This window comes from Microcaecilia unicolor, chromosome 6 (genome assembly GCF_901765095.1).
Source record: "Microcaecilia unicolor chromosome 6, aMicUni1.1, whole genome shotgun sequence".
Taxonomy (NCBI): Eukaryota; Metazoa; Chordata; class Amphibia; order Gymnophiona; family Siphonopidae; genus Microcaecilia; species Microcaecilia unicolor.
The window spans coordinates 250,548,088-250,573,448 of record NC_044036.1 but is presented as its reverse complement, the minus strand read 5'-3'; the positions used below and the strand labels follow the sequence as shown (position 1 = coordinate 250,573,448).

The window sequence follows — 25,361 nt, the reverse complement described above, 5'->3', positions numbered from 1 at the left end:
ATTCATATACTTTCCACAATGTGATTTTCCGGATTTAATTTGTGATGTGCTATCTCTCACTGTTACCAATAACCTACCCTTCAATTATGGGCTGCTCATGTCTTTGTCAGTGGGCAAACTTACAAAATCAGCAAGGGATCAAATACTTATTTCCACCACTGTAGGTGCCTCTCCACCTGTAAGGGCTATGGTAGTTGTGTACAGTTGGGGGTAGTGGGTTTTGGGGGGCTCAGGAGACAAGATAAGGGAGCAATGGTGAGATGTGCACCTGGGAGCATTTTATGACGTCCACTGCAATGCCCCCTATGGTGCCCTATTGCTTTCCTAGGATGTCTGGGGGATCAGTCTACTACAAAATGCTGGCTTCTCCTATATCCTAATGGCTTGATTTTGTGCGGTTTGCACTTGGATTATTTTTTCACAAAAATGGACCAAAAAACAAAACGTTCAAATCACAAAACCTTAAACAGTATTTTTGGGAAAAAAATAGACATTTTTCTTTTTTTTTTTTTAAATGACCTTCTTTCCTATTCAGATTTTGGACATTTTTTGCAAAACATCCAAAGTTGGACTTAGACGTCATATCGAAAATGCCCCTCTATGTAACTTTGTAAGTCTATGTGCTTTGACAATGAGCTCCTATATCAAATAAACATAAACCAATAAAATATAAACCCATACCAACAGATATTTAAAACCATTTAACCGGCCAGGAGTGGCTTCTGGCTGGTTAAATGGCACTTAGTTGGCTATCCAGCAATATTCAGTGGGAGACAACTGGCTATCTCCCTCTGAATATTGTCAGTTAGTTCCTAGTGGATAACCGGTTATATTGCACGATATAACTGGCTATCCACTGATATTCAGCACATCGATGGCTAAGTTTGGCAGCCAGATTAGGCTGACGAAATAACAGGCCTATCTTTGGCCAGTTTAAACTTAAAAGGCCAGTGCTAAAATATTGGCTTGGTCAGTTAAATTTAAACCAGCCACAAAACACCCAGATATTCAATGCCAGTCACTGGAAATGGGAAGGCATTGAATATCCAGGCTGACCACCGACCGCGGGAGGCAACCTGGCTACCTTCCGTCGTCTGAATATCGGGCCCTTAGTATTTCTTTAAGAAGAACATTTACCATCTAAAGGTGACTTCTCTTCTGCATTCTTGTCTTCTTCAGCCAACATAACTTCTTCTGCAAATATAAAATGGAACATCTTAGCTCAGATGAGGTACAAACAAACAGTCTGACACCTCATAAAGGATATACCACCACTTAGTCTCCCCATTAATGAAACGGGATAATTTTATAAATACATAGGCACATAAAAGTGCACTCATATTAGTTTCCCTGTGCAGGCTTTGGCGTATTTTCAAAACAAGAATATGAGCATACTTTCGCTTAGAAAACTGACCCAGGAAATTTACTATTGCTCATACACATCCACAAATGTTCTGGATAAATTTACATGATTATGCTCAGATTTTGGAAAGTATGCATGGAAATGCAAAGCACACCTCAATCTCACTCCCAGGAATACCTCCAGAAAAATTTACAAATGCTGATTTCATATACACAGAGAGGCAAATTAATTTCAACACATTCCCACAGGCAAGATTAGGGCAGATAGTGGAAAAACACACATTATTTTGTATTTTCAAATGTATGTGCATTGTTTTGGTTGGAAAAAAGTACCTGCAGAAAAAGGGATGTAACTTTTAATAGGAACTTTCTATTTCAGCAGTTCTGAATTATGCATGCCCTTTCTCTTTGAGAACTGAAGTACAGTCCGCACGTAAGAGGTACTTATGGACTTTGCAGATGTGTGAGCAGTGTGTAAAACACCCCCAAAAAGTATTCCTTTGGAAATGAATCCATACTGCATGCTTGCAACTCTAATAGTGCACACATTTTCATTGATAGCTTAAGATGAGCTATATTCAGGTAAATAAGTATTTCCATATCTCCAGAGGGCTTACAATCTAAATTCATACCCGAGGAAATGGAGGGTGAAATGAATTGTCCAAGGTCACAACAGCATCAGCAGAAGTACCAGGATTTGAACCCTGGCTCCCCCGGCACCTGCTACTCTGACCATGATGTTACTTCTTTACTCTAAATACAAACGATGACATGCATTTTTTAGGGATATAGTGAAACCTAGCAGCAAGTCCTCCAAATAGAAATATATTTCTGGAGTCTTACGACAGGTTTCATTAAACCAATATCAGGTCTATGAGCAGCTGCCTTATTTTTAGAAATGTATAGATGGCATCCCTGAAACATTCAAAGCTATATACAACAAATTAATATACAAAAGTCTGAAGCAATGAATAAACTGAAATCTCAGATCTCCTATAGAAGAGGGCAGTAGTGTGTTAGTGAGCACAACTGCAAAAGGGTGTCACAGACTGAAGGGACTAGGAGAGAAAAACAAGCAGCCAGGCAATAGCAGACAGGGTTCTCCTTCTAAATCAGTTAAAGTTGGTCCTTTGGATCTAGAGGCAGAAGAATGCCATTTCAAACTCAAAACCTGTAGTACTGGGAAGGGCTTTAGTGAATCATGAAGGCTAATGTGAAACTTAACCAATTAACCTGAAGTTGGTGGCAGAACTTGAAATGCGGATGCCAGGATTAAAGAAATGAAAATCCCCAGCAAAGTGGGCCTTGAAAGTAGAAATTTGTGAAATTTTACCAGTTGGACTTCCTAATAAGTTCAAGTTCACCAGACTTTCAAGTCATATGTGATGGTGAAAATTAGACTTTTCCGGGTAGATCTGGAAAGATTTGATGTGGGTACAGTAATGGACAGACTTATCTGCATTGGTTTTTCAGCAAATTACTGCTAATTTCACAAAGCCCACTATGGATTTGATGACTCACAAGTAAACTACTGTGGATTATAGCTGGAAAAGTGCACTGAAACAATCTGATGAATTTGCTAGAATATCACATTGGTTTGTTGAATCAGTTGCAAACTTTTCTTGACTGTTTTTTTCGTGATCCTCATCTGCAGCCACAGATTTGCTTAACGACTACATTTACTTTGTGAATTAACAAGCAGAACCAAATTATCTCCAACAAAAGTATAAAAGTCTAGTTAAAGCACACAATCTGGGCACTTGCAGTGAATGATTTTACTACTTAGGTGGCTATTTGTTGGCAAATCACCTTACTGATTTTAGTCTAAGTAGTGAAGCAAGATAGGCTGTAATACAGCTGAAGAAGTAGCACTGGAATAAGTCACTTAGGGGTCCTTTTGCTAAGGCACGTAGGCGCCTACACATGTCCAATGCACGTCAATTTGGAACTACCACCTGGCTACCATGAGCCCCAGGCAGTAATTCCATTTTTTACCCTTACGAGAGAAGCTGCACTGGCTCCCACTTAAGGAACGCATTACTTTTAAGGTATGCACATTAGTCCACAAAATTATTCACGGTGAAGCTCCAGCCTACATGTCCGACTTAATAGACCTACCACCCAGGAACACTAAAAGATCATCTTGAACTTTTCTTAACCTCCACTTCCCTAATTGCAAAGGCGTAAAATACAAGGCGCTGCATGCATCAACCTTTTCTTACATAAGCACGCAATTCTGGAATATACTACCACGCAACTTGAAAACAATCCACGAACTAACCAACTTCCGCAAACTACTGAAGACTCATCTCTTCGATAAAATTTACTGTAAGGAGCAATACACATGAAGTCCACACTCACTATTCTAGAAATACACCAATACATTCTTTTTGAACTCTCATCCCCCGTAATCTCATCACACTTAAACCTTCACTCACAGAAAATGTTATACCGAATTGTTCTTTTGCTAAGGTTCTATCACCCTACCAATTTCCCGTTGTCTCTTTCCATTGTTCCATTGTTCTTTTTCTTGTCCTATTCCCAATGATACCTTGACTTTATCTCGCTTAACTTCTCACAATGTAATCCATAACTGATTATAACAAATTGTATTTCCATTATTTACAATGTATTGTAAGCCACACTGAGCCCGCAAATAGGTGGGAAAATGTGGGATACAAATGCAATAAAATAAATAAAATAAATAAATAAAATCCAATATGCGCGTCCAAAATATTTTTTATTTTCGACCACGTGGTGCTAACCGGGCGGTAATCGGCAGTGTACACAGGCCAATGATTATCGCCCAGTTAACACGTGAGATATTACCGCTAAGTCAGTGGGTGGTGGTAAGGTCTCAGGCACAAAATGGACACATGCCAATTTTCATTTTGCTGCATGTCCATTTTCGGCCAAAAAAGAAAGGACTTTTTTGCAGGTGCACTGAAAAATGAACCTGCATGCGTCTACATCAGCGCACCTTAGTAAAAGAACCCCTTAATCATCTTTATCCTTGTATATTATCATCATAGCTAAGAGCTTTGATTCAAGGCCTATCTTTGGTTCAGGATCTAAAATGAGAGAAAACCTTACAGGCCCATGACTAACCTGAACTCCAGTGTGGCTCAACTCATCATCTGTTGAGACACCCTGGTGCAAGCAGAAATGAGGAAGGAGCGAGGATGGAAAAACAGAATAACATGGTTTAGCAACATGGTGGTCACAGATGTTTTAGTGAAAAATAGAACAAGATAACTCCTCAGGAACATGACTTAGTCTTCCAGGAAGAGCTAGTCCATTATTAGCTTTTCCAGTAAATACTAACCACATTATTATAATAGACAATCAGTGTTAACTATAATATTAGCATATATCCAATAAATGGGATTATTGTCAGATTACCTATGTATGACCTGTTATGTTAATGAAGGTATATAAGTGATTGTATTTCCTACTTCTTTGGAGACAGTCACAGCCAGTACCTTTGTGCAAGCAGGGCTGCTCTCCCATGAGAAACTAATCAATTGTATCTGCATTGGCAAGTAATAATAAAAGAATTGTTTTTCTTATAAGGAATAAATCCTTTTGCTTTCTCATACCTACGTAGCCTTGGTTTATGTGTTCCACCTATTAGGGGACGGCTGGTCCATACTACTCTGGTAGGGGATAAATAAACCTAAATAATTCATCCGTTTGGATTTTGAGATGATTCATCAAAATACTCAGAAAAGTCCAGATTTGTCCCCCAACGTTTTCTGACCAGTTGTCAGCTATCAGCTTTAAAGTTTTTCACTGCCACCACTTCCTTAGAGAAACAGGGGTAAATTCTATGAATCACACTCAAAAATGGGCACCAGAAAAGATTGGCACTTCGAATGGTTCTATAACATGTGAGCACTCCTTATAAAATCAGGCTTAGCGCCAATTCCAGCAACCAAACTTTGGGTGCCACACATACACCTGCTGAAACCTGATGTAAATGCTGTTTCAAAAGTTGGGTGTGTTGATCCCCCTATTCAATAAGTATGCATGAAACCTTTTTGGAATGCCCCTGACACACTCATGTCCCTACCATGCAAATCTGAGCACCATATATAGAATCTGAGGAATAATCCATAAGCAGACAACTGGTCAGCAGTGGGTTGAGATCCTGGGGAACAGGGTTCAATTCTCTCTGCAGCTCTGTGTGACCCTGGTTAAGTCACATAGCACTGCACTGCCCCAGGTACAATACATAACTTAGATTGCAAGCCCATTAGGAACAGAGCAAAGCACCTGAAATAGAAATTGTAAACCTTGCCTCAGGCATCTCTTGCAGTATTTTATTTATTTATTGGGATTTATTAACCGCCTTTATGAAGAGATTCACCCAAGGCAGTGTACATAAGTACATAAGTATTGCCATACTTGGAGAGACCAAAGGTCCATCAATCCCAGCATCCTGTTTCCAACAGTGGCCAATCCAGGTCACAAATACCTGGTAAGATCCCAAAAAAGTACAAAGTACAAAAAAGTACAGTGTACAGTAGGTACAGTTTAACATCAAACTTACAATTTTGTCAACAGCATAATAATAGTAAAACGTGCAATATATCAAGTGTTGAAAATAAATAAATAAACTGGGATTACAAATTCACTATGAACCTACAGATAGGTTTAATTTCATTAGCTAGAGATTGAGAATTTCACCTTCAAAAAAGATCAACAAAACAATCTATCAACTTAAAAAAAAAAAAGCCACATGTTCACAGTAGAGTACTGGAGTTAGCATCATACCCCAGGAAGTATCTACTGCTGGAGGTAAATCCTGATTACCGGGACAGAAACATAGTTTTCTTGGCAAGTACTGCCTGTCAGTTTCCATTATAGCTTCCTGGTATAAGCTGTTTGTTTATGCTCTTTCAATATGATCTCTGTTCTGAACCTTTGTTTAAAACCTTCTCCTGAGGCTGACAGTTGCTCCCATTTAGAAAATATAACCAGCCAAAACAGAAAGGTTAAGTAAAGCTTTCTGGTGTTTGCTTGGAAGAGGAAGGAAAATCTGCACTGAAGGACCTAAGCAGATCCATTCGCAGGAAATTAAAATGCCAAATGCAAATTATTTTATTTGCTCTGAATTTTGAAAACCTTGTGATCTCCACCTTTCTGTCTTTGGATATTGTGTGGTATTGTAAGTGGGTAAATAAATATTTTCAAATAGCATCCGCACTTTGACTGCCCGCCATTGGTGTTCAACACAGATATTCAATGCTGGGTCATTTCCGGAAACTCGCACTGAATATCCAGGTTTTTCATTGCCAGGTAGCACATTACCGGTTAAGTCAATATTCAGACTTAACTGACCATGGCTTAGCAGGCAAAGATAAGGCTGCATAAAAAAAAACAGACCTATTTGCCCACTAAGCTTGGCCGGTTAAGTTCTGAATATCGGGAATTAACCAATCACACCCCCAGAATGCCCCCAATATCACCAGCTTTATTTTTGCCGCTAACTAGTCATTTTCAGTAGCAATAACTGGTTAAATGCTTCTATGTGCTTTTCTGTTTGCAGTGGTAGCAGAAATGCAGCATGACAGCTTGATGGGCCATCAGTGATTAGAAATTCTACTTCTACGAACCTCCTCATAGGTAAGAGAAATAAAAATATGACTTTTGCATTTGGAAAGTAAATTTATAAGGGACTTAAATTTAGTATAGTGTACTGAGCTTAATATACTGCCTTCTAATCTCATCATGCAGGAAGGCAGTTTACATTATTTAATAAAATAGAGAGAGAAGAGAACAATCAGAGGAGGAAGAAATCAATGAGCCATGCTCTCAACCCCTTAGGATTCTAGAGATGAAACATAGTTCTCCAAAAAGTGAGAGTGACTGGTCTTGATGATTGGGGTAAGGAATTTCAAGGGCAAGGGGGTGAAGCCACTAATACCAGTGCATCTTGCTTTACCTAGATCAGGGGCTTTCCACCCAGTCCTCCCAGCACATGTAGCCAGTCAGGTTTTCAGGGTAACCACAATGAATATACATGAGATAGATTTTCATGGACTGGAGGTAGTGCATGCACATTTCTCTCATGCATATTCACTGTGGATATCCTGAAAACCTGACTAGTTAGGAGTGTCCCAAGGACTGGGTTGAGAACTCCTGATCTGGATGGATCTAGGTCAGTGAAAGCAAGAAAAGCTTAGCCGAGATTGGGTGGCGGAGCCGGTGGTTGGAGGCAGGACTGGTGGGTGGGAGGCAGAGCTAGTGCTGGGCAGACTTCTACGGTCTGCGCCCTGAAAATGACAGATACAAAATCAAGGTAAGGTATACACAAAAAGTAGCACATATGAGTTTATCTTGTTGGGCAGACTAGATGGACCGTGCAGATTTTTTTTCTGCCGTCATCTACTATGTTAATATCCAGCTTATTTTCAAAAGAGAAAGACGCCCATATTTCGACCCAAATTGGGAGATGAGCGCCTTTCTCTCATGGGCGCCCAAATCGGTATAATCGAAAGTCGATTTTGGGCGCCTCCAACTGCAGTCTGTCGCGGGAACAGACAAAGTTGATGGGGGCGTGTCGGAGGCATGGTGAAGGCGGGACTGGGGCGTGTTTATCGGCCGAGGAGAGATGGGCGCGATCGGCCGATAATCGAAAAAAGAAGGGCGCGAGAAGCGAGAATTTGGGCCACTTTTTTTGGACCCTTTTTTGTCACGAACAAGTCCCCAAAAAGTGCCCCAACTGCCCAGATGACCACCGGAGGGAATCGGGGATGACCTCCCCTGACTCCCCCAGTGGTCACTAACCCCCTCCATCAAAAAAAAAGAACTGTCAAAACCTTTTTTTCCAGCCTGTATGCCAGCCTCAAATATCATACCCAGCTCCATCACAGCAGTATGCAGGTCCCTGGAGCAGTTGTTAGTGGGTGCAGTGGACTTCAGGCAGGTGGACTCAGGCCCACCCCCCTACCTGTTACACTTGTGCTGCTAAATGGGAGCGCTCCAAACCGCCCCCAAAACCCACTATACCCACATCTACAGTGGGGGAAATAAGTATTTGATCCCTTGCTGATTTTGTAAGTTTGCCCACTGACAAAGACATGAGCAGCCCATAATTGAAGGGTAGGTTATTGGTAACAGTGAGAGATAGCACATCACAAATTAAATCCGGAAAATCACATTGTGGAAAGTATATGAATTTATTTGCATTCTGCAGAGGGAAATAAGTATTTGATCCCCCACCAACCAGTAAGAGATCTGGCCCCTACAGACCAGGTAGATGCTCCAAATCAACTCGTTACCTGCATGACAGACAGCTGTCGGCAATGGTCACCTGTATGAAAGACACCTGTCCACAGACTCAGTGAATCAGTCAGACTCTAACCTCTACAAAATGGCCAAGAGCAAGGAGCTGTCTAAGGATGTCAGGGACAAGATCATACACCTGCACAAGGCTGGAATGGGCTACAAAACCATCAGTAAGACGCTGGGCGAGAAGGAGACAACTGTTGGTGCCATAGTAAGAAAATGGAAGAAGTACAAAATGACTGTCAATCGACAAAGATCTGGGGCTCCACGCAAAATCTCACCTCGTGGGGTATCCTTGATCATGAGGAAGGTTAGAAATCAGCCTACAACTACAAGGGGGGAACTTGTCAATGATCTCAAGGCAGCTGGGACCACTGTCACCACGAAAACCATTGGTAACACATTACGACATAACGGATTGCAATCCTGCAGTGCCCGCAAGGTCCCCCTGCTCCGGAAGGCACATGTGACGGCCCGTCTGAAGTTTGCCAGTGAACACCTGGATGATGCCGAGAGTGATTGGGAGAAGGTGCTGTGGTCAGATGAGACAAAAATTGAGCTCTTTGGCATGAACTCAACTCGCCGTGTTTGGAGGAAGAGAAATGCTGCCTATGACCCAAAGAACACCGTCCCCACTGTCAAGCATGGAGGTGGAAATGTTATGTTTTGGGGGTGTTTCTCTGCTAAGGGCACAGGACTACTTCACCGCATCAATGGGAGAATGGATGGGGCCATGTACCGTACAATTCTGAGTGACAACCTCCTTCCCTCTGCCAGGGCCTTAAAAATGGGTCGTGGCTGGGTCTTCCAGCACGACAATGACCCAAAACATACAGCCAAGGCAACAAAGGAGTGGCTCAGGAAGAAGCACATTAGGGTCATGGAGTGGCCTAGCCAGTCACCAGACCTTAATCCCATTGAAAACTTATGGAGGGAGCTGAAGCTGCGAGTTGCCAAGCGACAGCCCAGAACTCTTAATGATTTAGAGATGATCTGCAAAGAGGAGTGGACCAAAATTCTTCCTGACATGTGTGCAAACCTCATCATCAACTACAGAAGACGTCTGACCGCTGTGCTTGCCAACAAGGGTTTTGCCACCAAGTATTAGGTCTTGTTTGCCAGAGGGATCAAATACTTATTTCCCTCTGCAGAATGCAAATAAATTCATATACTTTCCAAAATGTGATTTTCCGGATTTAATTTGTGATGTGCTATCTCTCACTGTTACCAATAACCTACCCTTCAATTATGGGCTGCTCATGTCTTTGTCAGTGGGCAAACTTACAAAATCAGCAAGGGATCAAATACTTATTTCCCCCACTGTAGGTGCCCCCCCCCCTTCAGCCATAAGTGCTATGGTAATGTGTAGAGTCGTGGGCAGTGGGTTTTGGGGGGGGGGGCATTTTGTGGGCTCAGCACCCAAGGTAAGGGAGTTATGGACTTGGGAGGTATTTTAATTTTTTTTTAATTGTTACAAGTGCCCCCTAGGGTGCACAGTTGGTGTCCTGGCATGTGAGGGGGACCAGTGCACTACGAATCCTGGCCCCTCCCACGACCAAATGCCTTGGATTTGTTCGTTTTTGAGCTGGGCGCCTTCGGTTTCCATTATCGCTGAAAACCGATACCGCCCAGCTCAAATCCACCCAAATGCAATGCATTTGCCCGGCACAAACTGTATTATTGAAACAAAAGATGGACGCCCATCTTTTTTGAAAATACGGTCTGCCCGCACCTTCGCGTATCCGTCCTCGGAGATAGGCGCCCATGGAGATGGGCATTCGTGTTCGATTATGCCCCTCTATGTTACTATGAAGGCTGAGAATGAGACGGGCCAGGATATACACACACATACAAAGTAGACATAAAGGCATGTGGGAGGTAACTTTATTACCAGACACCTATAACATTTTCCAAAAATGTGTCCATTTTGCAATAACAACAATGGCTTCCAGAACCATCTCTAGGAATGCACAAATGTTCTTGAACAAATTCACACCTGTTCGGAGGCAGGTACAACTATGTTTATGTACTCCATGCATATATCCTTTGAATGGGCCCAATATTCAAAGGATTTATACTCCTACCTTTGAAAGTTATGCTTCCAAATTGGCCTCTGAAAATTTACTAGGGCTGACTGAAACTCCTAAATTTTATAAGCATAAAAAAGCGGGTGGTAACAGGGGCAGATTTAGGGTGGGGAAAAATAATTAGAAGCTAATGAATGATTTTCAGCATTAGGCTCATAAATCTAGGTAAATGAATAGCTCATAAATCTAGGCCTAAATTTATAAGCATAACTTTTAAGATTCTAAATTAAGATGAGTTTTCAGCTGCCAACCAAGAGACAAATTTTAGAAAGGGTATGGAGAAAGGAATTCACATGTACAAGTCTTGTAAAACAGGAGCAGGGTTGCACATCCCAGCCCCTCCAAATCCAGAGGGAGCAGCAATTTTAGAAAGTTGGACATGGGGAAAAACATACTCTCCCCGCTCCCACACACAGATGTGGGAGCAGCTTTCTAAAATCACTGATCCCTTTGCAAATAGCCCCAATCCCAGTGTCATAGCCCCCACCCCCTGCCAGTTTCCCCCACTCAGTAGCACCTGACCCCCCCCCCCCGGAACTGCCTCCCTTGATAGCACCTGACCCCTCACTTGACAGCACATGATTCCCAACACATCACCTAACCCTCAAACGGCACCCTTTGGTGTGCAAGAGCCTAACATGTGGCAGCCTCCTTCAAGTTACCCCCTCCTTATTGGAGCCAGACTCTTCAAAATTTCCTCCACCCTCCCAACCTAGTAGGCCCTCCTCCCCATCCCATCCCACCCCACCCCCAGTCCTCAGTCTTACTGGGGTGTCCTTGGTGTCTACTGAAGCAGGAACACTGCTCACTCTCTTCCGCCTCTCATCCCTGGCTGTTATATGACCACTAAGATCTCTAGTGGTAATATCTCTGTATCATTTTGCACTTGTCCACATTAATTTCATCAACCATTTAGATACCAAGTCCTCCAGTCTCGCCAGGTCTTCTTGCAACTTCTTGTAATCCTTTCATGATTTAACATCTTTGAATAATTCTGTGTCATCTGCAAATGTAATCATCTAATGTGTTGTTCCAATTTCCAGATCATTTATGAGTATGTTAAAAGCAACAAGACACTGGGGATCTTTGGAGGAGTAGCCTAATGGTTAGTGTAGTGGCCCGAGAACCAAGGGAACTGGGTTGAGTTCCTACTGCAGCTCCCTGTGTCTCTGGGCAAATCACTTAACCCTCCATTGCCCCAGGTACGAAATAAGTACCTGTATATAATATGTAAACCACTTTGATTGTAACCACAGAAAGACAGTATATCAAATCCCATCCCCTTTCCCATTTACCTCTCTCCATTTGCAAAACTGACAATTTAATCTTACTGTTTCCTGTTATACATTTGATATAATGAGAGGTGATTTGGTGATGTTATAGCAATGACACACATCCAAAGAGGGCTTCAGCATGCAGCACTACCCGTTGCCTCTACCCTCTTCTAGCAAAGTCTATGGGATTACAATTCAGGTTGTCTGTTCTACACACAATCGTTCATATTATAAAACAAAGGACTGCTAATCAGGGGAGTGGGGAATGCTCTTACCAGCTTTGAAGATCCACTCCAGGTATCCATTCAGCTCTCGTTCAATCTGCTGCTGCCTGCGAAGTTTGAGGAAGGCGCGGCGATTTTCAACTCGCTCTCGTTCTTTGGCAAACTCACTGTGATAGAAAAGAAAAAAAAAAGAGAGGCAATCTGAAAAGAAGTTGGGAAAGACATGCTCTACCAGTGTCATAAATTAGGTCCATTTTACTACCCAGCTTCTCCTCTCTCTTCCCCCACCTCCTTTACCAACTAGCATCATGTGAGACAGATTCTGATTGGTAGCTCCCTTAACCATGTCTTTCCATATGCATGTGTGCCCAACACATGCATACAAATAGGACCAATGGAGAAAAGACTAGGAACCTCTGCTTCATTTTGAATGAGGAGAATAGCATTGAAGAATGGAAACTTCTTCACCCAGTAACTACATCCATTAAGGTCAGAAATAGAAGCAGTACATGCCATGGAAGCCTCACTAAAAGGCTTCATCAACCTGCTTATGAAATACCCTCAGCTCTGAAAGGAAATTTAATTTGCAAGTTACCAACACTACAAGTAAACATGGGTGTGAAATGCAGAAACACATGCTTTCTCAACAGATTTTAAAGGTAATTCTAGAAATGGCATGCAGCAAGTGCATGCGCCTATACTGGCAATTATGCATGCTAATGCACTACGCTCTATTCTGTAAGGCAGATTAACCTTTTGTAGTATTACTGTAAGATTACAGCTATAGGTTAGAAGCACCATTTTGAACCTTGGCACCAGAGGCAGGATAATCTTGGATCCCTTCTGCCCCACACTAGCCATAGGAGACTCATGGCAAAACCTCAGGGAAGGGGGAGGGAATCTTATCTTCCTTGTCATTTTGGAGGGATCTGGGATTGAGGTCTTCCATGTTATGCCAGGGGGTGAGAGGAAGGGGAGGGAGGATCTTCCTTGCCATGCTGGGGGAAAGTTTGAGGGGATCTTTGTTCCTCTTGTTGTGGGTTCATGAGGAGAGAATTGAGTAGTGCCATTTGAGTGGGAGTTTTAGATGGGGTTCTTTAGTGCTGCAGCCATCACAGTAATTGTACTACTAATTGCATGCATGCATCCATGTTATCAGCAATTGTAAAATATTTGAAAGACCTTCCCGGAGGTGTTGGGAGCGAAGAACCGTGGGTGTACAAAAGTCACCCTAAAGAGAAGCCCTAAGCTTGACACTGATCGCACTAGCTGCTACACAGAGAAGTTGTCTCTGAGCAATTTCTTACAGGCAAAACTCTGGTTGGCACTGGAGAATAGTTGGTGGAGCTAATGATCCCTGTGACTCTTATGCTTCGCAGTTTCTTGCTTTAACATCCTCTTTCAATCTTCAACTGTGCTCCACTGCCCCCACTCACCAGAATGGCCACTGTCTTGATCTTATCCTCTTCTCAGACTGCTCACTCTCCAGTTTCTGTGCCTCGGCTCTTCCCCTCTCTGACCATCATCTGATAACTTTCACACTTAATCACCCTACTCCCCAGTCCCGTCCAATCTTAACCAATACATTTAGGAATCTTCAGGCTATTGACCCTTCTACTTTGTCCTCCAGTGTTTCAAATCTCTTCTCTACCACTATATTGTCCAAGTCTGTCAATGAGGCTGTCTCTTCCTATAATACTATTCTCTCCTCTACTCTGGATACTCTCGCTCCTCCCATTCCCCGTTCTGTAAAACGTACCAAATCCCAGCCTTGGCTGACCTCTAGAATCCGCTACCTATGTTCCTGTGCCCGCTCTGCCGAATGCCTTTGGCTGAAATCCCATGCCCATGCTGACTTTATACATTTCAAATTCTTGTTGACTTCCTTCCAGTCTGCTCTTTTACTTGCCAAACAGGACTATTTATTTATTTATTGCATTTGTATCCCACATTTTCCCACCTCTTTGCAGGCTCAATGTGGCTTACAATACATCATGAATGGTGGAAATATATAAGAAAATAGACATGTAATATGACAGAAGGATCTTGGGTAACATGATGATATTAAAACATGATAGTAGTTTAACAAGCAGAAATTATAAGACAGTTCTGGACATATGTGGTGGATTTCACATTTGTTGATCTTTGTGGTATGCCTTGTCAAAGAGATGGGTTTTCAGTAGTTTGTGGAAGTTAGTTAGTTCATAGATCGTTTTCAATTTGCACGGTAGTGCATTCCAGAATTGTGTGCTCAGGTAGGAAAAGGTTGACGCATGCATTAGCTTGTATTTTAGACCTTTGCAGTTGGGGAAGTGAAGATTAAGGAATGTGCGGGATGATCTTTTAGCATTCCTAGGTGGTAAGTCTATCAGGTCTGACATGTAGGCTGGGGCGTCTCCGTGAATGATTTTGTGAACTAGGGAGCATATTTTGAACGTGATGCGTTCTTTAAGTGGGAGCCAATGTAGCTTTTCTCGTAGGGGTTTAGCACTTTCATATTTTGATTTACCGAATATGAGTCTAGCTGCAGTGTTCTGGGCTGTCTGAAGTTTCTTGATTATTTGTTCTTTGAAGCCAGCGTAGAGTGCGTTACAGTAATCTAGATGACTGAGTACCATTGATTGTACCAGGTTACGGAAAACAGTCCTTGAGAAGAAAGGTCTTACCCTTTTTAATTTCCACATTGAGTGGAACATCTTCTTGGTAGTGTTTTTCGCGTGGCTCTCAAGTGTTAGGTGTCGATCAATGGTAACTTCAAGAATTTTTAGGGTGTCCGAAATTGGAAGATTCAGTTTTGGTGTGTTAATGGTGGTGAATTTGGTCGTGTTATGTTGAGAGGTAATTATTAGGCATTGGGTTTTTTCTGCATTGAGTTTCAGCTGAAATGCATCCGCCCATGAATGCATGATTTGTAGACTTTGGTGAATGTCATTGGAAATTTAATTTAGATCTTGTTTAAATGGGATGTAGATCGTTAAATTGTCTGCGTATATGTAAGGGTTGAGGTTTTGGTTTGATAATAGTTTGGCCAAGGGTATCAACATTAAGTTGAATAGAGTCGGTGACAGGGGGGAACCCTGTGGAACTCCGCACTCAGGTATCCATTTGGCTGATGTAGTCAAATTAGATGTTACTTGGTATGATCGTGTGGTTAGGAACCCCTTGAACCAATTGAGAACGTTGCCTCCAATTCCGAAGTACTCGAGCATGTGTAGTAGTATTCCATGATCAACCATGTGAAAGGCGCTAGACATGTCAAATTGTAGAAGTAATATATTCTTGCCAGTTGCAATCATTTGTTTGAATTTAGTCATGAGAGTAACTAGTACTGTTTCAGTACTGTGGTTAGATCTAAATCCTGATTGGGAGTCGTGTAGTATGGAGAATTTTTTTTAATAGTTTGTAAGTTGTTTGGTCACCATCCCTTCCGTTAGTTTGGTTATTAAGGGAATGGATGCCACTGGCCTGTAATTGGTTAGTTCACTAGCACTTTTCTTAGCATCTTTGGGTATTGGGGTGAGTAAAATGTTCCCTTTTTCCTTCGGGAAGAGTCCATTTTTGTAACATGTAATTCAAGTGATTCATTAGGTCTGTCGTAAATTGTTGAGGGGCAGATGCCATGAGGTTGTTAGGGCATATGTCTAGTTTGCAATGAGATTTGGCAAATCTTTTGAGCGTTTGGGAGATAATGTCCTCAGATAGTGTCTCAAAGTTGGTTCATGTTCTGTATGCTGGGTATTCGCCAGGGCCTGTGTCTTGACAGTCAAGGAGTTCAGCGTAGTTGATGGTACTGACAGGTATTTTAAGTCGTAATTGTACAGTTTTCTCTTTGAAGCATTTCGTGAGATTGTCTGCTCCTGGTGAATCTTTGTGTCAGTTGTGACTGGTGTAGTATCTAGTAGTTTGTTCACGAGTTGGAAGAGTTTGTGTGTGTCCTTATATTTTGGTCCAATTTCAGTTTTGTAGTATAATCTTTTGGTTTGTCTTATGGTATATTTGTATTTCCTTTGAAGTTGTTTCCATGCGTTACGTGTGGGGCTATCTTTGTTTTTATTCCACGCACGTTCTAACCTTCTAACTTGTGTTTTGAGTTTTTTCAGTTCTTCATTGAACCATGGTATTGAGTTCTTTCTGTGTGAAGTTCTGGTTTGAATTGGGGCAATATTGTCTAATATTGATCTGCATCTGTTGTCCCATTCTAGGAGGAATTGGTTTGTATCTGCCTTTATTGTCCATCCGTTGTGGTAGATCTGTTGCCAGAATATTACTGGGTCTATTTTTCCTCTTGTGGTGTAGGTTTTTCGTTCTTGTTTGTTAGGTGAGTCTTTCGTTCGCCATTGGAGGGAGATGTGTGCTTTATAGTGGTCTGACCATGGTGCGGGTTTCCATTTAGTATCTGTTAGTGTAAAGTTTGAGTTGGGATCGAATTTGTATGTGATAATGTCTAGTGTGTGTCCTTTAGTGTGAGTTGGTTGCGTGTTTGGTCCATGAAGATCCCACAGTTGTAGGAACTCTTGGGTGTTTGTTGAGGTAAAATCTTCAAGGTGCAGGTTGATATCTCCTATTATAAAAAGATTTGAGGTGTTCGAGATAAAGTCCATAAAGTGTGTTTGGGAATCTTGCCAATTGCCTGGCGGTCTGTAGAGTAGAACAGCTTTAAGGTGTTCCTGCAAATTTGGGTGACTGATTCTTACCGAGGCAATTTCAAGTTGTGGCAGGATGGATACAGCTGTGGCTGTGATGGTGAACTCGGATTTGTATATTATGGCTATTCCTCCACCTCTTTTTCCGTTTCTTGTCCAGTGGGTAATTTTGTATCCTGGTGGACATAAATCTAAGATTATGGGGTCTTTAAGGTCGTGGATCCAGGTTTCAGTGATGAATAGGAGGTCAAGATTGTCTGTAATGATCCAGTCTGTTATAGTCTCTGTTTTATTTACTACTGATCTGGCGTTTACGTACCCCATTTGGATAGAATGGTAAGGTTCAGTTTGGGATATGGATCTGTTAATTTTTATTAGTTGTCTGCTTTTTTGGTATCTGGTTCTGTTGTGTCCTTTCTTTCCTCTCTGTTGGTTATTTCCATGTGTATTTGTTTTTCCTTTTAGATGGTTGTTGTTCTTTTGATCTAGTGAGCTGTGATTCGGTTGTCTGTATGGTTTGTGTGCGTGGGTAGATTATTGTTTATGTTAGGAGTAGTCCATGCGTGGTAGATTAGGGGGAGGAAGTAAATTATCATAAGCAGTTTATTGGTGTTCATGTTGACTATGGTTCGTGGTGATTGGTTGTGCCTGGGTGTTAGTGAGTGAAATTTTTTTTTTTGTGTGAACAACAATTTTGTATGAGCATCAATTTTGTATGAACATTAATCAGTATCAGCTCTAGACAGCGTCAGCATCAAGCCTTATGGCTGTTAAGCAATGAGTAAGTGTAGTACCAAGCATTAGTAGCTAAGGTTAGGACTAATTTTGTTGTAAATGAACAATTTTGTTGTAAATGAACAACTTTGTTATATATATAAACAGTTTGGCTTATAGAACGTCAGGAGTGTGTACTCAGGAGTTATCTGGTGTACATGCAGAGCAAAACTAATTAGCTTGTCACAACTTCATACAAGGTTTAAACAAGCTTCAAACAGCTGCAAACACGTTTTGAACAGGCTTCAGCAAGCTTCAATCTAAGATCCATAATCCCTAATCTAGTATCAAGCATTAGTAGCTAGGGTTGGGACTAATTTTGTTGTAGTTGAACAATTTTATTATATATAAACAGTTTGGTTTATAGAACGTCAAGAGTGTGTATTCAGGAGTTATATAGTGCACATGCAGAACAAAACTAATTAGCTTGTCACAGCTTCAGACAAGGTTTAAACAAGGTTCAAACAGCTGCAAACAAGCTTTGAACAGGCTTCAAGCAAGCTTCAATCTAAGAGCTACAATCCATAATCTAAACATTCAGACAGGAGCTGCTTTAGAGGTTAGGTTAGTTTACATAAGCTTTAAACAGGCTGCAAACAAGCTTCAAGCTAAGAGCCACAATCCAAGCATTCAGACAAGGGCTGCTTTGGAGGTTAGGTTGGTTCAATTTAGCTGGAATAACCTTGGCCCGTGTTCTTGGCATGGTTCAGCAGCATGGTGTGTTCATGGCGGCGGCGTTTTTGGTGTGTCTCGGGGACCATCTCGTTTAGGGAAAGCTAAAGTCTACCTCTCCTTCTGGACTGTTTCTCCTCCTGGACGATGCTGCAGGGTGATCGGGCTTGGTCGGGTGAAGTGCTGTGTCTCGTCCGGTCGCGTCGCCTCCAATGCCGAAATCCCCAGTTTCTGTATTGCCCTCTGTTTGTGCTGTGTTGGGCGGGACGCTCTGGATCAGCTGGTTGGGTAGTTTTCGTCCGGTTGTGTCGCCTCCGATGCTGAAATCCCTGTTTTCTATATCTCCCTCTGTTTATTCTTTGTCGGGCGGGATGTTCTCGACCAGTTGGTTGGGCAGTTTTCGTCTGCCACGTGGTCGGGTTCACTGACTGGCCTCGCATTCAGGCCTGGTCAGCAATGGCGCCAAGCTCAAACCTTGGTGCTAACGAAGTCTTAGTGCGCAGCTATGGCTCACCTCTGCTGCTTCTCGGTCTTTGTCCTTGCCTTTGTCAGCTTGGTCGTTCAGGTCGCACTCCGAATATACTGCAGGTGTCCCGATTTTGTGATTTGTAATCCGCGCCCAGGCCATTCCAGCCAGGGAATGCGGCAGAGGCGGTGCACAGGACCTCGGAGCTCGGTTAGCACGGCGACCGCGAGCAGATTGTGGCTCGTTTGGCCTCTTCACGCAAGGAATACTGAGCCCGGGATCCTCCGGAGTGTTCGGGCTACGACAGAGAGGCAGTGAGAGCCTTGGGACAGCCGGTTTACGGTAGTGCCCAGCACTATTACATCCAGTTGACAAATTCTCTTGGCTCAAACCCTCAACGACTCTTTGCCACACTGAACTCTCTCCTCAAAGTGCCTTCACCTCCAACCCCCCCTTCACTTTCCTCCCAGACTCTGGCTGAGTTCTTTTATGATAAGGTTCACAAGATTAAACTTGAATTCTCAACCAGATCACCTCCATCTCTCCTTCCCTTAGTCCATTCTCTCAACTCTCCAATCCCTGCCTCCTTTTCTTCCTTTCCTGAAATCACTGAAGAAGAAACTACACATCTTCTTTCCTCCTCGAAAGTAACTACCTGTTTCTCTGATCCTAGGAGGGGCGGTAGGTGCGGTCCGCCCCGGGTGCACGCCGCTGGGGGGGTGCCGTGCGCGCCTGTCCTCCGTTGTTCCATGCTTCTTCTCTGCCCCGGAACAGGTTCCTTCACGGGGGGGTGTCCTTTCGCCGGGGGGGGGGGGGGTCCGCACTGCACCCGGGGGGGCGCGGCGCATCGGCAATCCACCCCGGGTGTCAGCCCCCCTAGGAACGCCACTGCTCTGATCCTATTCCCACCCATCTACTTAATACTAACTCTCCTACTGTCATCCCTATTATCTGTCATATCCTCAATCTTTCACTGTCCACTGGGACTGTTCCTGATGCCTTCAAACATGCCGTAGTCACACCACTCCTTAAAATACCTTCATTGGACCCTACCTGCATAGGCGCCTGGTATAAGAGGCTTGGATAGGCTAAGCCTCCCCCCCTGCTGCAGCAGAATGGATCATCTGTGGAGTCCAGCTGCTCTGAGGGGATTAAATTGTTGATTTACCTCCATCCTCACAGCAGGAGCTGCAGTGAAAGCCCTCTAGCAGTTGTAGAAATTGGTTTATGGTTTGTTTACCTTACTGCTGGGAAAGCAGGGAGGGTTGGCTGGAGGTGTCCTGGGTTGCCAGGGAGATATTTAACGAGGATGACTTCCTGACCTGTACTGAGGACAGATAGCAGCAGAACGGATACTGGGCCAGCATGATCAGAAAAAGTCACCAGACAACAAAGGTAGAAAAGATCATTTTATTTTCATTATAGTGTTTGGAATATGTTCACTTTGAGAATGAGGTGCTCAACATTAAAAGTTTATATTTATTTACTTATTTATGGCATTTTATCCTACATTAAACATGAATTAGGGTGTTTTGTGGCTCTACATGAGAATTGTGATGGCATGATCCCTTGTTTCATATTGTTGACGGTCTGCATTTTCCGTATGGGTGGTATATTGGTGCATTAGGTCTGCCCAGTGTAATATTTATGGTACAGTAAGGTTCTGAGTGTGTTTTTGGACAAAGTTGTGCAAAGTGTTTTGCAGTTGAGCGATTGTGGTTAGAATATGCTTTGAGCAACCACTTTATTCTTTGACATATGATACATATCTAATATCTAAATTTAATAAAAGGTATTAATTGTGACTTTTATTTTTATTTATTTATTTTTTCTGCATGTTATCAGACAATTATGGATTTAAGCTCCACCCCTGGCCCCACCCCTAACCCCACCCACTTTAGCCTCCCCAAACAGTTGGGCCACCGACCGCCTATGCCTACCTGTCCTTCCAACTATCGCCCTATCTCCCTCCTCCCTTTCCTATCCAAGATACTTGAACGTGCTGTTCACCGCCGTTGCCTTGACTTTCTTTCATCTCAAGCTATTCCTGATCCACTTCAATCTGGCTTTCGCCCCCTTCATTCAACTGAAACAGCGCTTACTAAAGTCTCCAATGATATGTTCCTGGCCAGATCCAAAGGTCTCTATTCTATCCTCATCCTTCTCGATCTACCTGCTGCTCTTGACACTGTTGATCACAGCATACTCCTTGATACGCTGTCCTCACTTGGATTTCAGGGCTCTGTTCTTTCCTGGTTTTCTTCTTATCTCTCCCAGAGTACCTTTAATGTATACTCTAGTGGATCCTCCTCTACTTCTATCTCACTGTCAGTTGGTGTACCTCAGGGATCTGTCCTGGGACCTCTTTTTTTCTCCTATACTTCTTCCCTTGGTACTCTGATCTCATCCCATGGTTTTCAGTATCATCTTTATGCTGATAACTCCCAGATCTACCTCTCCACTCCAGAAATCTCAGCTAAACTCCAGGCCAAAGTATCAGCCTGCCTGTCTGACATTGCTGCCTGGATGTCTCAGCGCCATCTGAAACTAAACATGGCCAAGACTGAACTTCTCATCTTTCCCCCTAAACCAACCTCTCCTCCTCCCCCATACTCTATTTCTGTGGATAACACTCTCATTCTTCCTGTCTCATCAGCTTGTAATCTTGGGGCCATCTTTGACTCCTCCCTCTCCTTCTCTGCACAAATTCAGCAGACTGCTAAAACCTGTCGTTTCTTTCTCTATAATATCAGTAAAATTTGCTCTTTCCTTTCTGAGCACACTACCAGAACCCTCATTCACACTCTTATCACCTCTCTCTTAGACTATTGCAACTTGCTTCTCACAGGTCTCCCACTTAGCCATCTCTCTCCTCTTCAATCTGTTCAAAATTCTGCTGCACGATTAATATTCCGCCAGTGTCGTTATGCTCATATTAGCCCTCTCCTCAAGTCACTTCACTGGCTTCCTATCCGTTTCCGCATACAGTTCAAACTCCTCTTATTGACCTATAAGTGCATTCACTCTGCAGCTCCTCAGTACCTCTCCACTCTCATCTCTCCCTACATTCTTCCCCAGGAACTCCGTTCACTGGGTAAACCTCTCTTATCTGCACCCTTCTCCTCCACTGCTAACTCCAGACTCCGTTCCTTTTATCTTGCTGCACCATATGCCTGGAATAGACTTCCTGAGCCGGTACGTCAAGCTCCATCTCTGGCCATCTTCAAATCTAAGCTAAAAGCCCACCTTTTTGATGCTGCATTTAACTCCTAACCCTTATTCACTTGTTAAGAACCCTTATTTTATCATCCTCACTTCAATATTCCCTTATCTCTTGTTTGTCCTGTTTGTCTGTCCTAATTAGATTGTAAGCTCTGTCGAGCAGGGACTGTCTCTTCATGTTCAAGTGTACAGTGCTGCATACTTCTAGTAGCGCTTTAGAAATGATAAATAGTAGTAGTAGTGGAGCCAACCGGTGGCCAAAGAGGTACCACCACACCATGTCATTAAAAAAAATCCCAGTACTTATAAAATTTGTCAGTGCAAGTCATTATACAGTTAAAATTTATCTGTCCAAAAATGTTGGATTTGGGGTGGGCCTATAGTGGCAAAAAATGATATGGAGAGCAGCAAAAAATTTTTGTTTGAACCCCAAAATGACAGGAATAAGTCACAGCCTGGCTAAAAATCCATATAAAGTTATACCGATAAATTATTGGTATAAAACTTTATACATTCAGCACATGGCCGAATATTTATCCAATCTAATCAAATCCGTTTGCGTATATTCCAACAGCTCCCCATGTAGGCTCAAAGTGCATTACATATAAAGAGACCAGATCAGTAACTGGGAAGTACAATTGTTGAGAAATAAATACAATATTGATACATTAGTTACTTGTACTAAGCTGTGATAGGCACTAACATGAGCCTAATGTAGCAAAAAATGGCCTATCGTGGAACATGCTAAAGCATGTACATGTGGTAAATATTTGGAGGAATCTTTTTAGGGGCCGTGTCAAGGGTGGGGAGTGGGCATTCCTGCATTAAGCAGTTAGCGCATCTACATTACTACATGCTAGCAGGTTAGCACATGGATAAAACAGGAGCCCTTACCACTAACAAAATAGGTGGCAGTAAGTGCTGCTGCAGTAATTTTTTTAAATGGCCCTGGATTAATAGCAACATTAATGCATGGCCATTAATGAAAAAAATTTAAAAAATCATGTTTTTACAGCTACAGTAAAAATGGCATTAGTGCATAGGAAAGACCTATGTAAGAGCATATTAAGGCCATTTCTTACCACAGCTTAGTAAAAGGACCCCTTAAAGTTCATCAAGAAAACACACAGTGATGTGAAAAAGTTTATCTCACCGCACCCCCCTCCACACAAACATTTTCTCTATTATTGCATATATGCCATTCTGAATGGTTTCTGATCATTAAAACAAAATACCGCATTAGACAAAGAGAACCTGAGTAAACACAGTTTTTAAATTATGTCATTTATTTAAGAAACAAAGGGTCCCTTTGACTAAAGCTTAGAGTGTGCTAATTGACATTAGAGCATGCAAAATGTTGTGCATCCTATTTTATACCTATGGGCCATGTGGCACATAGCGCATGCTAATCTGATAGACATACCAGCTAGAAACAGTTTAAAATCTTCTAGAACGTATCTCAATTTGCATCTTCCTAATTGCAAAGGACTTAAGTACAAGACATATTATGCATCCAACTTATCTGTAATAGGCAGTCAAATATGGAATGCCTTACCAAGATCCATTCGAATAGTCAATGACCTTCTACCTTTCCGGAAGTTGCTAAAAACTTACCTCTTCAATCAAGCTTACACAAATAACCTGAATTAAATAATAAGTCCATGTGTATCACTAGACCAATCCAAGAATTCAGAACCGGAATGTACTCCCCTATTACTCCTTTAACATACTCCTTTTTTACCCACCTCCACACAATCTATTATATCCTTCTTCTTACCCCTCCCCTACATTTTCCCTATAATAACTACATGTTATTATAATAACTATATGTCAATTTGTTATCCTGTTTTACTATGTAAGCCATCTTGAACCATTCTATATCATTTTGTTAACCCGTTTTACTATGTAAGCCGCATTGAGCCTGCTATTGAGTGGGATAGTGCGGGGTACAAATGTTACAAATAAATAATGTCCTTTACTGCATGCTACGCTTTAGTATACGGGTTCCAAAGTTACCCAATACCCATATCACCTATGTGAAAAAATAACTAATTGCACCACCTTTAGCAGCAATAATTGCAACTAAATGCAAGAAGAACCAGATTCCACAATCAAAACACCAACCAAACAACACAATGGAAGCAACAGAAATAGCTGGAAGTTTTTAACAATATATCTCCAAGTGGTTCGACATGGTTGTGCTTTGGCTAAAAGGCTTGCATCAGGAGTCTGAAATTCTTACTGCACAATTATGAAATCTTGTAAGGCATCACAGCACTCTGACTTAAAAGACACAAACCAACGTAAATTTCAAAGAAAAAGAAGTGTGGTAGCCGTGTTAGTCCACTTTTAAAGGTAATCAATAAAAATAAAACAAAACAAAACATGGAAAAGAAAATAAGATGATACCTTTTTTATTGGACATAATACATTTCTTGATTAGCTTTCGAAGGTTGCCCTTCTTCGTCAGATCGGAACTAAGCACGTATTGGTAGATGACAGTATATATAAGTGAAACATCAAAGCATTTCACTGACAGTTTAACAGGATGGGGGTGGCTAGGTGAGAGACAAGGAGATATGCATGGGAACATCAAAGCATTTCAGTGACAGTCTAACAGGATGGGGGGGGGGGGGTGGATATGTGAGAGGAGGGTGACAAACAGAGCAATACAACTTTATGGTTTATAATGGGCTAGAAAACCCAGATCTTTGTTAAGTCCTCTCTGGTGGGTGTCAAAATATTTGATCATTCTGACTTCAAAGGTCTTATGTTCCTGTATTGTTTTAAAGTTACCTTTCAGGATTCTTACTATGAAATCACTGGTACAGTATTCTGGTTTTGTAAAGTGCTGCCCCACAGGAGTGGAATCCTGACTGGCCTTTAGGTATCTGTAGGGAATGCATTTTCACACATTTTGATATATAACACATACACATAATGCGGTTGTATAGAAATGTAGTGCGTTTGGTATTAAGGTTACCAGGCCTTAGAAATTCTTTTAGCTAACAATGATAATAGTGATGTTGAAGTCATTAATTCTGATAGCAGTGAGGATGACTCAGAGATAGAGGACAACATTGAAATCTGAGGTGAGAATGACAAAGAAAGTTGTGATGAAATTCCACAAGAAACTGCATCTTCATTACTGTCAACAAGAACTGGCAGTTGTGGCAGAGGAGTTCATGGTCAAGTAGAGCTCAGCAGCAGCAGACCACAAAGATCGTTCCAGAGGAACGCCAGTCTCTGATATGATTACAGTATGCTCTGGTTGCCAATGGCAACTGATTGCTCCATCAGCTACCACGAAACGCTGCCCTGCTAATATTGTCCATGAAAGGTTT

The 25,361-nt window shown here is 42.2% G+C and overlaps 1 protein-coding gene across 1 annotated transcript in view; it reads right to left on the bottom strand.

Annotated features, from left to right (window-relative positions):
- Positions 1-25,361, bottom strand: part of CACNA1B (calcium voltage-gated channel subunit alpha1 B) — a 1,447,778-nt gene that overhangs the window by 624,244 nt on the left and 798,173 nt on the right. The window contains exons 8-9 of the mRNA XM_030207102.1: positions 12,292-12,407; positions 1,138-1,194 (exon numbers count right to left, since the gene is read on the bottom strand). Coding sequence (XP_030062962.1) covers positions 1,138-1,194; positions 12,292-12,407 — 173 coding nt within the window. The remainder of the gene's footprint in view (positions 1-1,137; positions 1,195-12,291; positions 12,408-25,361) is intronic.